The sequence below is a fragment of the Ylistrum balloti genome, unplaced genomic scaffold (genome assembly GCF_031769215.1).
Source record: "Ylistrum balloti isolate Yb309-2 unplaced genomic scaffold, AGI_CSIRO_Ybal_v1 Utg369642, whole genome shotgun sequence".
NCBI classification, from domain to species: Eukaryota; Metazoa; Mollusca; class Bivalvia; order Pectinida; family Pectinidae; genus Ylistrum; species Ylistrum balloti.
Window position 1 is genome coordinate 885,924 of NW_026781902.1, and position 18,310 is coordinate 904,233.

Here is an 18,310-nt window from a genome sequence, read left to right on the forward strand (position 1 = left end):
TCAAATAGGTGGCTGTTTAACATCAACATTGTTTTTGTATAACCAACAAATACGAATTACCACATGCCCTTGAGGACAAGATTCCATCTGATTTTTATACTTTTATTCAGATATAGTACAGCCAACCCAATTTACAAACATCAGTTCTATTATTATTTAGCCACAACGAATTCGTTTTTTATTAGCCGAACAGTTTGAAATATTTGAGAATATTCTAAAATCGGTAAGAAATAAGCCAAACCCAAACAAAGCAATGGAATTCCGGTCCCAGCAGAAATTCAAAGTGAACGGTATACAACCCTTTATAATGATGGAGTCCGTGATAGTTAGTTCCAGATTTCCCCAGCGTCCTATATTTAGACAGTCATTTTATATTGGCATGGGATCTTTCCACCAATTTCGTTTATCGAAACTGGCCTTAGGAAACAGGTTTTTGATGCTGACATAATTTTTACAAGTCTTTAGAAAAAATTTTAAACGGTACGAAACAGCCCAGACAACTTTTGCAGAATATCTCTTTAAAAAGTTCAAGGATAATAGTTTTCCTGAAAGAAAGCGTCTTCTGCTTCATCCACTACACCTGCCGACTAAATCTTGGTCAATCAAGGCCACGTTCTAAAATGAGAGCAATGTCAACAAGAACGGGACCACAAAGCATACAATAACAAGAAGCATGCACAACTCCATAGCACCCAAGCAAATGGCATATTTAGATCGTTGCGAGGACCATAAATTCATCGGATTTGGTCCGGAACATTATTGGTTGATGGCTCTACAATTTCAGTATTAGTTATCCAATATGTTTCCCATCAGATACACCATGGTTTTCTTCTTTCTGGACGACAAGAACCTCGAGTTCTTCGAAGTTTGGAATGTTTCTTGTACTAGAATGTCGCAACTAACATCGGAAGGTGTCAGCTTCGTGAAAAAAGGCAGGTCCCTGACTTGGAAAGCCGAACGATTGATGTGGGATAAAAAGACCAAAACTATAAAATACATCTTAAACGACGTTTTGCTGTACAACGTATACAAGGGGTACATTGATTTGGTCAAGAAATACAAATCGGAGAATGAACATCAATTTTATATGCGTCTTCTTGAAGACAAGAAACAGTTTAGTAAGCAACGTATTGGTATTAATTAACTGTCAACTTTGATGAAATACATGCATGCCGAAGCAGCGTTGGAAGGGTACTATACAAATAATTCCGGAAAACATACGCGTGCGACGGGTTTGTATCAGACTGGTTTTGAGGAACAAGATAAGAGTAAATGTTGCAATGTTCTTGAATTCAGATCTGGATTGAAACGTGGCAAAACGAATCGTGCCACCACGAAACTCAGTCGGCACCGTCGGAGAAAACTGTGTATGATAAGTTGTTTTCATTTTTCAGTAAAAAAAAGGAAGGGAAGTTTTCGTTTCATAAACATTTTTTGATAATTGTCATATAGTTTTTTCTATTGTGTACTTTCTTTCATTAAAGATTGACAGAAAAAAAAGGAAATGTTTTTTTATGATTCCAATATTTCCTTTGAAGTTACCGTGGTCAGGGACGTAGATCACAAAAAGTGGGCGAGACAGATAAACAAAGACATAGGAAAGATTTCGAACAAATCTTTAATGCATAAAAAATCTATTTTCAAAAAAACAAGAGAGATTTTGTTAAATTGATATTCGTCGTTTTGACGTTAGTTAATACATTCAAACAGTTCTGCAAAAAAAGGTACAATCCGTTACTTACGCGAGAACAGAGATCAGCACATGAACACTGTATAGCCCTACATTGAATAAAAGTTCACATACTTGTCGACGGCCTGTGACAATGTTATATCATCGAGATCGCCGAAAACATGTTTCTAAAGTCTTTCCATACGTTGTCCAGCTCCAACATCTCTGACACTCGTAATGTATCCTTCGGACTAGTATGACATATATCCGATACATTACTCCTGCCCATTATGTATCTATTACAAACCCGTACTTTTTGTTGTGCCCGCTAAAATAGAGGAAAGACTGCATGAGCTGTCAAGTTTGACAGTCCCACGTACACGTCTGTAGGGGCGGAGCTAACAAGAATGTTGGTTTGCTACAAATATTCCACGGTAACTTCAAAGTAAAAATTGGAGCCGTGCACCTGACTATGGTACAATGTACAAATAGTAAGTCACAATATTTGTCCTGTCTGACTGAAGACAGATAAAGTCAAAACACAAGAAGATCATGGACACGACAAATTCTTCTTCATCAGCCACTTAACTCTATCTTTTCCTACAACGAAACCAACATGGCTAGCTTTTAACGGTGCGTGATTATTTCAATATCCCTATCGTAATTTTTTCCATTTCTGGATAACAGTATTCCTGCAACCCCAACCTGTGGTGTTTACATGTCGCACTGGAATCGATATTCAAGGGTCTGTTCCCATTTTCACTTAACAAATGGTTTCAAAAAATGCAGTTGATGAAAATTATAGAGAAGTTTTACTTCCAACATAGTTATCTCAGTGCGAAATATTTTATTTGTGAGGTAAGGCTTATTTGATGCTCATTAGTTTGCCTGTTGGTTCCGTTGTTGTACGCCTCTTTTGAAAACGTGACATTACCTACGTGGATTGACCACGATTTACATGGCGGGTGTCGTCGATGAAGCAGAAAACGCTTACTCTTCCGGAACACATTGGAATATTCCCTTTATACTTTTTTGGGAGTCTCTGTATGAATCATTCTTTTGTTCATATTTTGCCTTTGTTTTATATACTTTCAGTGTGGGTTATGATTAGTTGACATGTTGGTATTTTCTTCTTTTTTATTGCAAGGTGTTACGGTATCCACGTGTGTCTCTTTTCTACGATCATTTATGATAAGTGTCGCGGGTGATTAAACCTAGGAGACGAGTATGAAAACTGGTCGAAAAATTGTCAAAATATAGATTTTACAGGCGCATTTGTCTCATAATTCATTAAACTTTATAATTTTGAACAGATGTACATCGTACGTGTTTATCTTCAGAAACGTGGTGATTTACTGAAAAGTTCATTAAGTTTAGACAAGATCACCTAGCAAAGTACTACTTTCCTCTATTAGACTTTGCTCATTGAACTAATCTTCGAAGCAAGTCTGTCAGAAAGTAGAGAAAACTACGGCAGGCAATGGAGTCCAAAATAAAATTATGTATGGTTCTGAGAGGCGAATCGAAAATAGCACATTCTTTATAATATATCTCTTTTGTCTGACGAAATCACAGAATGGGCGATGCAGGCTCAAAGGAGGGTGTCGAACTTCTTTCAATGTCATAAAAATATGTGTAAATCTATCATTTCTTCCAACTATCCAAGAAGCCTGGGGTCATGGTATTTGTCAATCAACATGTTTGAAAGGGAACATATTGCTTGTGATTGCATTGAGTGAACCTTTATCGCAAGTTAGCAGCAAGACCAGTCGTTTTGTTTTATCGCCTGTTTTATACGACAGGATTGTACGATCTGCCGGAGGAATTATGTACACTGTTCGTTAGGTAAGTACAAGCTACAGTAAGTTCGTTTGTTTAATTTCAAGAATCAACTACAGAAGATCTATTACATTAGTTTATTTCACGAATTCACAGAGCCTTCCTGTTAGCGTCACTAATGTTAATGGTGACCTGTAAGTAATAGAAACAAGAACACAATTAGCTTGTTGCCAATCTAGTCTCCAATAGTTACATCCCTTCCTCCCAACTTGTCAATGGGTGCCCGAGAATGATTGTTGTAGATAATCTATCAAATTAAATCGAATTAGAAAATGATAGGAAATTAAGACTAGTCTGATTCAATTTCAGTTAAACAAGTAAAAAAATATCTCCAACTTTATCTTATATATATTTTTCACTCCTGAAATCAATGCACGAAATTGACACTGTAACCTATTTAGGGTTGCCTATATGTATAATTCACTAATTTGTAGTATACGTACAATGGCAGTGGCCGTGAAGGCATTCTGCTACAAATCCGTCTGTACACACACAGGGCTTGTCATCTGAACACGTGCGGTCAGTGACACAGTGACAAAAGGAGTCTACACACTGATTTTCCGTGTGCAAATGACCGTGGTCGTGACAGGGTGCAGTACAATTAGCGTCATCAGTGCACGCTATATGCTCAGTAGTGGCGGTGTAAACTGATGAGATTGAAAATAGAAGATATGTAAATACATAATATATATCATCTTACATTATAGACCACTGTTTTAGTCATCTTCCTTGCCTTGATAATTGATTTAGAATAGCTATTGCGCTTACGTTTAGAAATTGGAAAATTCTCTCGTAACCTGTGACTGTCGTATAGCATCATAATGTTAAATAAACAACACAGCTGATAGAATAGGTCCGATTACAAAAACACGAATTATACATTATTCACACAACATATTGGCAGGGAACAGATGTAGATGAATCTCACAGGTCCCTTTTTGAATACTTTTATCACTGTGAATAAGTATAGATTGTATAAAAACAATACATATATAATATAAACGATATCCAAACACTGTTCATATTATAATGATTTGCATTTACATTTTTCATTTTTTTTTTTTTAAATTTTTTTCCAGACACACTTGAAGCAAATATGTTGTATTTGCTTTTATTTTATTTTACACAATGAATTACATCATTTGTTGAAAATATATATATATATATATATATATATATATACATAATGAATACCTACTAAAAAGTTAAGTCGTGAACAATACAAACTATTTCCTCCAAAAACGTTTGTGGTCTTAACAAACGGCTAACACCAACTTGGCTGTAAAAACTAAAATTTAAGAAGATGATAAGCTGGTCCTATGTTTGTTCAAACGACACACAAACAAGCAGCACCTTTTAATACACGCTTGTGTCTGAAAGAGTTAAATACAATAGAGTCCAAAATTAATTAAACTACATCATGCAGCTGTTTCGTCTTTCTAGGACACGTCAGTGATATTACATCATACAGCTGTTTCGTCTTTCTAGGACTCATCAGTGATACTACATCATACAGCTGTTTCGTCTTTCTAGGACTCATCAGTGATACTACATCATACAGCTGTTTCGTCATTCTAGGACTCGTCAGTGATATTACATCATACAGCTGTTTCGTCTTTCTAGGACACGTCAGTGATATTACATCATACAGCTGTTTCGTCTTTCTAGGACTCATCAGTGATACTACATCATACAGCTGTTTCGTCCTTCTGGCACTGGTCAGTGATGCTAAAGATCTAAATTTTGCAGTAAAAGCGGCAACTCAGGAAAATCGAAAGAAAATCAAAAGCTAGAAGAGGAGATTTGTTATTCACGTGTTTTTTGTTTTTGTTTTGTTTTTTTTTTATTTTAACAATAAACCAGAAAATATTTTAAAAAATATCAACATAATCATAACCCAAATTCAAATTCAATAAGACCTCGAGAAAAATCTTATAAAATGTCTTTACGATGACTGCACACAAAAATGAGTGAACACGCCTGCAATTAGTAATAGTAGAGCCAAGTGATTAACTAAACTGTATCACACAATCGTTGGGTCCTTCTAGGACTCATCAGTGTTGCTAAGTACACATGTCTTATACTATATTACTCAAAACATACTTTCAAAATTACTTAAAGACGAGTTCCCTTATTTAATTTAAAAGAAAAACATCTACCAGTCCAATATTTACCACCTGTCCTTCGCTCCGCCTAGGACTGAACGCTTATATTTATAGAGAGCAATACTTACAGGTAGCTATGAAAACAAGGCCAATGGCAAAGATGATGGAGCCCTTCATGGTGTGCTGGTTCCTATAGAGCTGCAACGGGTCTGTTCTTGTACGGAATCGGTCTCCTTTTAACTGTATTTGATGTTACGTCATCTGTAATCAACAAACATTCGGCGTGATGGCTGTGTGTATTTATATACCTGCTTCATGATTACTTTGCCCTTCATACATTACGAACATAAGGCCTTGGCCCATATTTTCATATCACGATCATAACCAATATTATTTACAGTTTTGTCGTTATATTTATTCAAATTTATACACAAATTGTGCAAACAGCCTACTTTATTTGCATACTACCGGATAAGTGCTGGATTTGTGTAAATCTTTAAGACTTGGACAGATATAGAAATATTAATTTGGAGTAAAATATATTTATTTATGTTGATACTCTTAAAAATAATCAAATAGAATGCTTTCTTTTGTATTATGATCTGCTCTGTGATAAAATAAAGTGATAAGTTAAATGACTTTTTCAGTTGTATGGTTTCTTTATCAACATGGTTATATAAAAAAATGTTTGAATATTTTCTGACTCATTAATGTAAATTCTTTCGAAGAAATATTGTTTTTTTATAAAACAGAATGTAATGATACATTTCTCTATAAAGGTTTTATATTATAATGCTTTACTGTGATATTTTATTCTGTGATATATTGAATCATCAAAATGATTTTTGTTTCCACTTGTTTAACTCATCTATTTTTGCATAGATAATAGCTATTAGACGAATGCAGAATACTATAAACGTACGTAATATAATGATATCAAACTTTAGTCCTTTATCATTGGTTGGTTATTTAACGCGTTGATGAATAAGCGTTTCAGTAATAATTGCTGTTTATGAACAATTCATAGTAACAGCAAGTTATGTAATCATATTTTATTGCAATACTTTCAGCAAAAAAGCGCCTAAATAATAATTGATAGAATATGTGTGCAGTTAATTGTGTAAAGTAATTGAACTGCTTTTTTTAATCGTTATCTTCAAGTAAGAATTTAATGCTTTGAAGTTTTCAATATTTTCATTAAAAATAGAAAACTGGTACATACTAATTATATTCCCTGTTTTTGTTAATTTCTCCGAAGTTTTTGAAGTGTTTATTTTGGTAAAGTTTGATATTTGTTTCTAGATAAAGTTCAGTTTATTGTAGCTCAATCAGTGCTCGCCTAGACAGCATTCAGGTGGAAATCTTAATTTTACAGATATGTTCGTAAACATGAATTTTGATTTTAAATGATGACTGTTCATGAACAATTGTGTAAAAATAAAATATGAGTTTCCGAAAAATGATGATGGCTGTCTCAAGTGCATTGGTAGAAGCAACACCCAGGTACAGTTTAATTGTCTTCAGTCAATGAAATAAAAAAATGAAATTTGTGTGTTATAGGAAAAAAACTTTTAATAAACAGATTCAGAACTTGACATTGTTTTATTTCATTCACGTTGATTTGTTCATTGTTACCTTTACTTTTTATATATTGCATAGTCATAATGGGGTTGATTTGGTGGAAACAATGATTTTTTTTCCACATTATGCATGAATGCATGCTATGTGTTTTAATAAGAAAATCATTGGGGGATGGGAAGGGGAAAACATAAAGATGAATTAATAAGGAAGTGTCTACATACTACAATCCTACTGGGATATGAAAGTAATATTACTAGATTTGTTTTGAAAAATCCTTTGGGAAGGAGAAACCATTTCAAGATCAAAAAGCTGTCATGCCCTGCACCATCAACTTTTGACATTTTTAACTTGTCAAGTCCCAGACCATCAGCTGTATTTTGCTAAAACAGGCCTGAAATGATCTTGAAGTGGTCCTGACCAATGCAAATGTTGCTATTTTTGGGGTCGGTTCAGAATGCAATATGGCCACCATCTTATCAACTTATTCTAAACTTCTAAAGTACACCGTTTCCATTCCATTTGTTATGGAACTAAATTGTTCAGCCTCTTTAAAACAATACCCATTTTAAAATTGAGCTGAAGCTTGCCTGAAATCTTAATTTTTGATAATCTGTAATCCATTATAGCTGCCATTTGTATAAATGTATAAACTCAATTCCACTGGTGGCACTGAGCTGAAAGTTAGTGGTACTGTTTGCTTTCACTGCTAATATTTCCAAATAATTCCAAAGTGTTTTAATCATTTAGTAACTGTTTCTACTACTGCTGTAACGTCTGTTTATCATATTTAGGTCTTTATAGTCAGATAACCATTACGGTACTTGTGCCTTTTGTTTTATGAATACAGATGTTGGCCTCACCCCCTCCTGGGCGGAGGGGCAGCGCCCCCAATAGGAGAATGTTTGCATATTCTTTGAAAAACCTTCTGTATCAATTAAAGGAATTTGTCCAAATTTGGTATGGAACATCCTCGGATGAAGAGGGTTCAATTTTGTATAAGCCATGGATCTGATCTTATGCCGATATATGGAGAATGTAGACTACTGTAACAGGCACTGAAAGAAATGATTTGATCATGATCGTAATACATATGTTTCCATCTCTTTTCGTCTCAAATAGGTGGCTGTTTAACATCAACATTGTTTTTGTATAACCAACAAATACGAATTACCACATGCCCTTGAGGACAAGATTCCATCTGATTTTTATACTTTTATTCAGATATAGTACAGCCAACCCAATTTACAAACATCAGTTCTATTATTATTTAGCCACAACGAATTCGTTTTTTATTAGCCGAACAGTTTGAAATATTTGAGAATATTCTAAAATCGGTAAGAAATAAGCCAAACCCAAACAAAGCAATGGAATTCCGGTCCCAGCAGAAATTCAAAGTGAACGGTATACAACCCTTTATAATGATGGAGTCCGTGATAGTTAGTTCCAGATTTCCCCAGCGTCCTATATTTAGACAGTCATTTTATATTGGCATGGGATCTTTCCACCAATTTCGTTTATCGAAACTGGCCTTAGGAAACAGGTTTTTGATGCTGACATAATTTTTACAAGTCTTTAGAAAAAATTTTAAACGGTACGAAACAGCCCAGACAACTTTTGCAGAATATCTCTTTAAAAAGTTCAAGGATAATAGTTTTCCTGAAAGAAAGCGTCTTCTGCTTCATCCACTACACCTGCCGACTAAATCTTGGTCAATCAAGGCCACGTTCTAAAATGAGAGCAATGTCAACAAGAACGGGACCACAAAGCATACAATAACAAGAAGCATGCACAACTCCATAGCACCCAAGCAAATGGCATATTTAGATCGTTGCGAGGACCATAAATTCATCGGATTTGGTCCGGAACATTATTGGTTGATGGCTCTACAATTTCAGTATTAGTTATCCAATATGTTTCCCATCAGATACACCATGGTTTTCTTCTTTCTGGACGACAAGAACCTCGAGTTCTTCGAAGTTTGGAATGTTTCTTGTACTAGAATGTCGCAACTAACATCGGAAGGTGTCAGCTTCGAGAAAAAAGGCAGGTCCCTGACTTGGAAAGCCGAACGATTGATGTGGGATAAAAAGACCAAAACTATAAAATACATCTTAAACGACGTTTTGCTGTACAACGTATACAAGGGGTACATTGATTTGGTCAAGAAATACAAATCGGAGAATGAACATCAATTTTATATGCGTCTTCTTGAAGACAAGAAACAGTTTAGTAAGCAACGTATTGGTATTAATTAACTGTCAACTTTGATGAAATACATGCATGCCGAAGCAGCGTTGGAAGGGTACTATACAAATAATTCCGGAAAACATACGCGTGCGACGGGTTTGTATCAGACTGGTTTTGAGGAACAAGATAAGAGTAAATGTTGCAATGTTCTTGAATTCAGATCTGGATTGAAACGTGGCAAAACGAATCGTGCCACCACGAAACTCAGTCGGCATCGTCGGAGAAAACTGTGTATGATAAGTTGTTTTCGTTTTTCAGTAAAAAAAAGGAAGGGAAGTTTTCGTTTCATAAACATTTTTTGATAATTGTCATATAGTTTTTTTCTATTGTGTACTTTCTTTCATTAAAGATTGACAGAAAAAAAAGGAAATGTTTTTTTATGATTCCAATATTTCCTTTGAAGTTACCGTGGTCAGGGACGTAGATCACAAAAAGTGGGCGAGACAGATAAACAAAGACATAGGAAAGATTTCGAACAAATCTTTAATGCATAAAAAATCTATTTTCAAAAAAACAAGAGAGATTTTGTTAAATTGATATTCGTCGTTTTGACGTTAGTTAATACATTCAAACAGTTCTGCAAAAAAAGGTACAATCCGTTACTTACGCGAGAACAGAGATCAGCACATGAACACTGTATAGCCCTACATTGAATAAAAGTTCACATACTTGTCGACGGCCTGTGACAATGTTATATCATCGAGATCGCCGAAAACATGTTTCTAAAGTCTTTCCATACGTTGTCCAGCTCCAACATCTCTGACACTCGTAATGTATCCTTCGGACTAGTATGACATATATCCGATACATTACTCCTGCCCATTATGTATCTATTACAAACCCGTACTTTTTGTTGTGCCCGCTAAAATAGAGGAAAGACTGCATGAGCTGTCAAGTTTGACAGTCCCACGTACACGTCGGTAGGGGCGGAGCTAACAAGAATGTTGGTTTGCTACAAATATTCCACGGTAACTTCAAAGGAAAAATTGGGGCCGTGCACCTGACTATGGTACAATGTACAAATAGTAAGTCACAATATTTGTCCTGTCTGACTGAAGACAGATAAAGTCAAAACACAAGAAGATCATGGACACGACAAATTCTTCTTCATCAGCCACTTAACTCTATCTTTTCCTACAACGAAACCAACATGGCTAGCTTTTAACGGTGCGTGATTATTTCAATATCCCTATCGTAATTTTTTCCATTTCTGGATAACAGTATTACTGCAACCCCAACCTGTGGTGTTTACATGTCGCACTGGAATCGATATTCAAGGGTCTGTTCCCATTTTCACTTAACAAATGGTTTCAAAAAATGCAGTTGATGAAAATTATAGAGAAGTTTTACTTGCAACATAGTTATCTCAGTGCGAAATATTTTATTTGTGAGGTAAGGCTTATTTGATGCTCGTTAGTTTGCCTGTTGGTTCCTTTGTTGTACGCCTCTTTTGAAAACGTGACATTACCTACGTGGATTGACCACGATTTACATGGCGGGTGTCGTCGATGAAGCCAAAAAACTCTTACTCTTCCGGAACGCATTGGATTATTCCCTTTATACTTTTTTGGGAGTCTCTGTATGAATCATTCTTTTGTTCATATTTTGCCTTTGTTTTATATACTTTCAGTGTGGGTTATGATTAGTTGACATGTTGGTATTTTCTTCTTTTTTATTGCAAGGTGTTACGGTATCCACGTGTGTCTCTTTTCTACGATCATTTATGATAAGTGTCGCGGGTGATTAAACCTAGGAGACGAGTATGAAAACTGGTCAAAAAATTGTCAAAATATAGATTTTACAGGCGCATTTGTCTCATAATTCATTAAACTTTATAATTTTGAACAGATGTACATCGTACGTGTTTATCTTCAGAAACGTGGTGATTTACTGAAAAGTTCATTAAGTTTAGACAAGATCACCTAGCAAAGTACTACTTTCCTCTATTAGACTTTGCTCATTGAACTAATCTTCGAAGCAAGTCTGTCAGAAAGTAGAGAAAACTACGGCAGGCAATCGAGTCCAAAATAAAATTATGTATGGTTCTGAGAGGCGAATCGAAAATAGCACATTCTTTATAATATATCTCTTTTGTCTGACGAAATCACAGAATGGGCGATGCAGGCTCAAAGGAGGGTGTCGAACTTCTTTCAATGTCATAAAAATATGTGTAAATCTATCATTTCTTCCAACTATCCAAGAAGCCTGGGGTCATGGTATTTGTCAATCAACATGTTTGAAAGGGAACATATTGCTTGTGATTGCATTGAGTGAACCTTTACCGCAAGTTAGCAGCAAGACCAGTCGTTTTGTTTTATCGCCTGTTTTATACGACAGGATTGTACGATCTGCCGGAGGAATTATGTACACTGTTCGTTAGGTAAGTACAAGCTACAGTAAGTTCGTTTGTTTAATTTCAAGAAACAACTGCAGAAGATATATTACATTAGTTTATTTCACGAATTCACAGAGCCCCGTTAGCGTCACTAATGTTAATGGTGACCTGTAAGTAATAGAAACAAGAACACAATTAGCTTGTTGCCAATCTAGTCTCCCAGAATTACTTCCCCTCCTCCCAACTTGTCAATGGGGGCCCGAGAATGATTGTTGTAGATAATCTATCAAATTAAATCGAATTAGAAAATGACAGGAAATTAAGACTAGTCTAATTCAATTTCAGTTAAACAAGTAAAAACATATCTCCAACTTTATCTTATATATATTTTTCACTCCTGAAATCAATGTACGAAATTGACATTGTAACCTATTTAGGGTTGCCTATATGTATCATTCACTAATTTGTAGTATACGTACAATGGCAGTGGCCGTGAAAGCATTCTGCTACAAATCCGTCTGTACACACACAGGGCTTGTCATCTGAACACGTGCGGTCAGTGACACAGTGACAAAAGGAGTCTACACACTGATTTTCCGTGTGCAAATGACCGTGGTCGTGACAGGGTGCAGTACAATTAGCGTCGTCTGTGCACGCTACATGCTCAGTAATGGCGGTGTAAACTGATGAGATTGAAAATAGAACATATGTAAATACATAATATATATCATCTTACAATATAGACCACTGTTTTAGTCATCTTCCTTGCCTTGATCATTGATTTATAATAGCTATTGCGCTTACGTTTTGAAATTGGATAATTCTCTCGTAACCTGTGACTGTCGTATAGCATCATAATGTTAAATAAACAACACAGCTCATAGAATAGGTCCGATTACAAAAACACTAATTGTACATTATTCATCACAACATATTTGCAGATAGGTAACAAAGTAGATGAATCTCATACTTAACGCTTATAATGATGTAGATTTTTAAGGAGCAATACTTACAGGTAGCTATGAAAACAAGGCCAATGGCAAAGATGATGGAGCCCTTCATGGTGTGCTGGTTCCTATAGAGCTGCAACGGGTCTGTTCTGATAAGGAATCGGTCTCCTTTTAACTGTATTTGATGTTACGTTATCTGTTATCAACAAACATTCGGCGTGATGGCTGTGTGTATTTATATACCTGCTTCATGATTACTTTGCCCTTCATACATTGCGAACATAAGGCCTTGGCCCATATTTTCATATCACGATCATAATCAATATCATTTACAGTTTTGTCTCTGTCGTTATATTTGTTCAAATTTATACACACCTTAATCGCAATAACAGTATCAAAAGTTGGAAAACGTTTTTTGATGTTAATTAATGTCCCTATGACATCATTTAAAGTTTAATTGTCGTAAAAGTTTGATGGTTTAAGTAAGTCAGAGAAGTATAGTATACGTCTTGGAATGAAGAAGTATGTAAATCATACAGTAAGACATTTGACATTCTTTAGTTATTAAATGTCTTTTTATCGACATTCGGATGATGATGTGGTTTGTCACTCTATCACCATCGGATCGGAACCATTTTGTTTTAATTCATTACATGTATATGTATTGGTACCCAATGAATCCGGCAGCTGTTTCGTCCTATGAGAAATTAGCGGTGAAGGGCCTAAATGGTTGAAAAGACGCTGAGAAAATCCAAACTGGTCGAAATAAATATCAAAACCCAGATGGGTATGTGCATTGCGATACCTAAACAGCACCAACGTGTGTTTCTGGTACAATAACCCGAAAAGTTTTAGTGTGGGGCGTATATAAATATAGTTACAAATGAACACGATAGCTTCAAAATCTCATCATATTTCAGCTTTTTCGTGAAAACATTACTACGTAATTTGTTATTTTAAACATGAATACCTCTAGATAGATTGGTTTTATTAATTGCATTGAATTTTAAGTGAAACTGTGTTCCATGTATGCAAATGAGTGTACGCCCACACGACTTTATGGAACCCATATAAGAAATATACGTGTCTCTGCTACAAAAGCAGGCCTTCAAACGCCACGATGTCCTTTAAGAAGTAGTCTTGATAGTCACCTGAGATAAGCAATATTGAATATTAAGGTTAAAAGAAGTTATCAGGTGTCATGAAACAGAAATCGAAACACAAAATATAGCAAGCCAGCGTCAATACGTGCTGACCTTCAAAACAGTCATCTCATACTAATAATTCTTACACAGTTATTTCCAGTGGGAAATAAGCAAAGTTGTGCTCAAAATTCTATTTTTCTTTGAAAATTACAGTAAAGTCTTAAAAATCTTCCTTTCCAGAAAGAAATGTGAGATTCAATTTGATAATTAAAGCAACCTAATATGCTTTCATCAATGAAGAGGATTCGATTCTACCATATCTTAATGTTAAGAAGAAGAGTTTTTAAATTGAAGTCAATTTACCCCTTTTTCGGCCCGCCTATCCGGCCCTGGGGACAGTCAGGATCAATGTTTCCAATGAAAATTAAATAAATGAAGCTCGGAAATCTAGTTTTCTTAAATAACTATAATAGTATGTTGTACCCACTCCCTACGGGGAAATGTGAGATCCTGTGGCCATGAAAAGCACAATTTTGGAAAAAGTACCTTAAGATGCTTCCATTCGTGAAGAGTATTTGATTTTACCAAATCTGGGTATCCGAGACAAGTTGACCTAATTTAGCCCCGACCTTCAGGCCCCTGTAGGGTGGGGATTGCATAATTAAAATTGTTGGTTCATCTTAGGCCAGAGAAAGTTTCTGCAAAATTTCATTGAAATCAGATCAGGGGTTTTTGAGAAGAAGTCGAAAATGTAAAATTGTTTACGGACGCACGATACACGACGCCGGATGAAGGTGGTTGTAATAAAAAGTAAGATACAGAAGAACCAAATAATGAATTAAACTGCACCTCACAATAGTTTCACCCTCATTCCTCTCGTCAGTGATAATAAGAGGCTGAAAATTTAAAGCCCAAGAGACGACTAAAACAAATCCAAAGTGATCGAAAGATACTAGACAATTGCCCCTCGTGTTACGCTTCCAGTGTAATAATAAGTTTAAGAGCCTCTGAGGGATCACCACCTTATCGTGGTGGGGCAGTTTGCTCCTGGTAGGGCCGGTCGAGGGGTAGGGGCCAGACGAAATGTGATCCCCTGGTCCTCCAGGTTGGGGTTGGGCAGAGGGATAATAACCATCTCCATTAAAAAATATACGTATTACAGAAACCGAAAGCAGAACAAATCCATAAAATTCAGGGAATGATACGGCCTTGCCTTCGATCAGAGGAGACTCCATGACGCAAGAGGGCGAAAGCCAAGAGGAAACCCTCGAGCAGACCAGGCCATTAATACACCCCAAATCTACAACGAAGATAGGCAACTGGAACGTACGTACACTTTACCAAAGTGGCAATGTAGCACAGGTTGCAAGAGAAATGACAAGAAGAGATACAGATATCATGGGCATTAGTGAAACTCATTGGACCGGACGATGGAAAATCCAGATAGCAGAAGGAGAGGCAATCATCTACTCCGGAAGGGACGATAACATCCACAGAGAAGGTGTTGCCATACTTATGTCAAAGAAAGCATCAACTGCGCTGATAGATTGGACACCAGTAAACGAAAGGATCATCCTAGCAAGATTTTTCTCAGAGCACATCAAGCTGACGGTTGTGCAAGATCAAGTGAAAGATGAGTTTTATGCAAGATTACAGGAGGTACAGGAAAGAAGAAACCGGCATGACATGTTGATCATCACTGGTGATATGAATACCAAAGTGGGAAGCGACAACGAGCACTACGAAAGAATCATGGGAAGACATGGACTCGGGGTGAGGAACGACAATGGTGAAAGGCTGTGTGAAATTTGCGACCTCAACGAATTAGTTATTACAGGAACCTTATTCCCACATAAAAACATCCACAAGGAAACATGGATCTCACCAAATAGAACCACCAATAATCAGATAGATCATGTGTTAGTCAACAGGCATTTTAGGAATTCAGTTAAGGATACTAGAGTATTCAGATCAGCAGACATCGGGAGAGATTATCTGCTTGTGTGCACAACAGTCAAACTGAGGCTAAGGAAGCAATGTAAAGAGAAAAGGTGTGAGAGGGTAAAGTACGACATAGAGAAGTTGAAGGATGCGGATACAGTGAGAAGGTTTAACATTGCAGTAAGAAATATGTTTCAGGTATTGGATAACGAGGACTTTGATAGAAAGAGGACGAGGTATAGAGAAAGTTCAGTGTAATCCAGAAGACATACACAGAGACAGCAAAAGAGATATTGGGTAGACCTAGGAAGAAGAAGAAACCATGGATCAGTGACGCCTCATGGAAGCTAGCAGTTGAAAGAGGAGAAATAAACAAGAAAAAGTTGTATACACTCTCAGAGAGGGTTAAAGGACAGTTAAAAGAGCAGTACAAGGTTAAAGAAAGAGAAGTCAAAAGAAGTCTGAAAGCAGACAAGAAGAAATGGATAGAAAACATCGCGAGTGACGCTGAAGAGGTAGCAATGAGTCAGCACATTAAAACTTTGTATAGTCTTACAAAGACACTCTGCAATGAAAGACCTAGGAGAAGTACAGCGGTATTGGACAAGAACGGCAACCTCATTGGTGGCAAAGCAGAGGTGTTATCAAGATGGACAGAACACTTCCAGGAAATTCTGAACAGAGAAGAACCACAGGATCCCATTACAGAAGATCATGAAGTAGAATTAGATGATATATTTGAAGAAATTTCAGTCGACATGCCATCAATAGAAGAAGTGCAGATGGCTATCAAGAAGTTGAGGAATGGAAAGTCACCAGGAATAGATTCAATCACGGCAGAGTTGATAAAGGCAGATACAAACTTTTCAAGTACAAAAATCCATGAGCTAATGGAAGCAATATGGAGAGAAGAATAAATTCCAGATAGTTGGAAAAAAGGGCTCATCATCAAGTTACCAAAAAAGGGAAACCTAAAGGAATGCAAGAACTCAAGAGGAATCACTTTGCTGTCAGTAGTAGGAAAGTTGCTCGGAAGAATCATCATCGATCGCATAAGAGAAGGAATCGATAGCAGGCTAAGGAAAGAACAGGCAGGATATAGAAAGGGAAGGAGCACGACGGAGCAGGTCTTTATACTTAGGAACATCACAGAGTAAGCAAACGAGTGGCAGGCTACATTGTATTTGAACTTTATAGATTTTGAAAAAGCTTTCGACTCCATCCAACGTGAAAGCCAGTGGACCATCATGAGGAAATATGGGGTACCAGACAAGATCGTAAGAATGGTACAGTTATTTTATGAAGATTTCCAGTGTGCAATAGAAGACCAAGGAGAGACAGGAGAATGGTTTAACATCAAGACATGAGTAAAACAAGGGTGCAATATGTCCAGATTTATCTTCTTGGTCATTATGGACTGGGTGATGAGGAAAGCAGTTGGAAACGGTGAGAACGGCATTAGACGGAGCTTGACAACAAAAATGGAGGATTTAGATTTCGCAGATGACATCTCCTTATTCTCCTCATCTAGACAACAGATACAAGACAAAACCACAAGACCTGATAAAGAAGCAAGCAGAGTCGGACTTAAGATCAACAAAGATAAAACTAAAGTGATGAGAATCAATGCACGGAACGAGAGTACCATCAAACTAAGAGGTATGGACATCTACGATGTAGAGCAGTTCACATACCTAGGAGTAAAAGTGTGCAAAGAGGGTGGTGGAATGAAAGACATTAAGAACAGACTTTCAAAAGCCAGGGGAGCATTTATCCGGCTCAAGCATGTATGGAGCTCAAGCAACATCCCGAGGAAAACAAAATTGAAACTGTACAAGGCATTAGTAATACCTGTCCTACTATATGGATGTGAAACGTGGAAAATGAATATGGGTGATGATTGGTTGATAGATGTTTTCCGCAACAAGTGCCCGAGGAGAATTCTCAGCATACAATGGCAAGAACACATAAAGACGAAAGAAATATTGAAAAGAGCGAGCATGAGGCCAGGAGCTAAAATGCCGCAGATGGAAAATGATTGGACACATATTGAGACAGGACAGAAATAACGACTGCAACGTTGCCTTAACCTGTGCCCCAGAAGGGAAGCGGAAAAGAGGAAGACCGACGATGACGTAGAGAAGAACAGTGGAAAGGGAGAGAAGAAGCAAGCTGGAAATCCTGGAACGAGGTGCGGACAGTGGCAACAGACCGGCAGAGATGGAAGCCTTCTGTGAAGGCCTTATGTGCCACGAGGCACGAAGTGGATAGGTAATAGGTAATTTCCTTTTTGAAAAAAAAAGACATTTCAAACTTTACACTTAATGTAGATGAAATCAATAACGTAACGATAGCACAGTGGTGAGATCCCTGCTATCGGTTCTTGGACCGAGTGCTCCTGCTGTTTTTTTCTCTCTGTAATTGAAGGTATTTTTCCAGTTGTTTCGAAAGGAAACATTTAGATATGAAACAATTAAATCGTTTTGAGATGTGATATA

General features: G+C 36.7%; 1 protein-coding gene across 1 annotated transcript; it reads left to right on the forward strand.

Annotated features, from left to right (window-relative positions):
* Window positions 1-15,104: 15,104 nt before the first annotated feature.
* LOC132554762 (craniofacial development protein 2-like) lies at window positions 15,105-17,179 on the forward strand. Its single transcript, XM_060219075.1, has 3 exons — window positions 15,105-15,992; window positions 16,076-16,682; window positions 17,010-17,179. The coding sequence occupies exons 1-3, from the start codon at window positions 15,105-15,107 to the stop codon at window positions 17,177-17,179; spliced, it is 1,665 nt and encodes a 554-aa protein (XP_060075058.1).
* The last annotated feature ends 1,131 nt before the right edge of the window (window positions 17,180-18,310 follow it).

Excerpts from the sequence above, each read along its gene's own strand:
- LOC132554762 (XM_060219075.1), top strand. The coding sequence starts at position 15,105 with ATGACGCAAGAGGGCGAAAGCCAAGAGGAAACCCTCGAGCAGACCAGG. Across the intron at positions 15,993-16,075 it reads TGAGAAGGTTTAACATTGCA|AAGACATACACAGAGACAGC; the intron begins GTAAGAAATATG and ends AGTGTAATCCAG. Across the intron at positions 16,683-17,009 it reads GGCAGATACAAACTTTTCAA|ATTTTGAAAAAGCTTTCGAC; the intron begins GTACAAAAATCC and ends TGAACTTTATAG.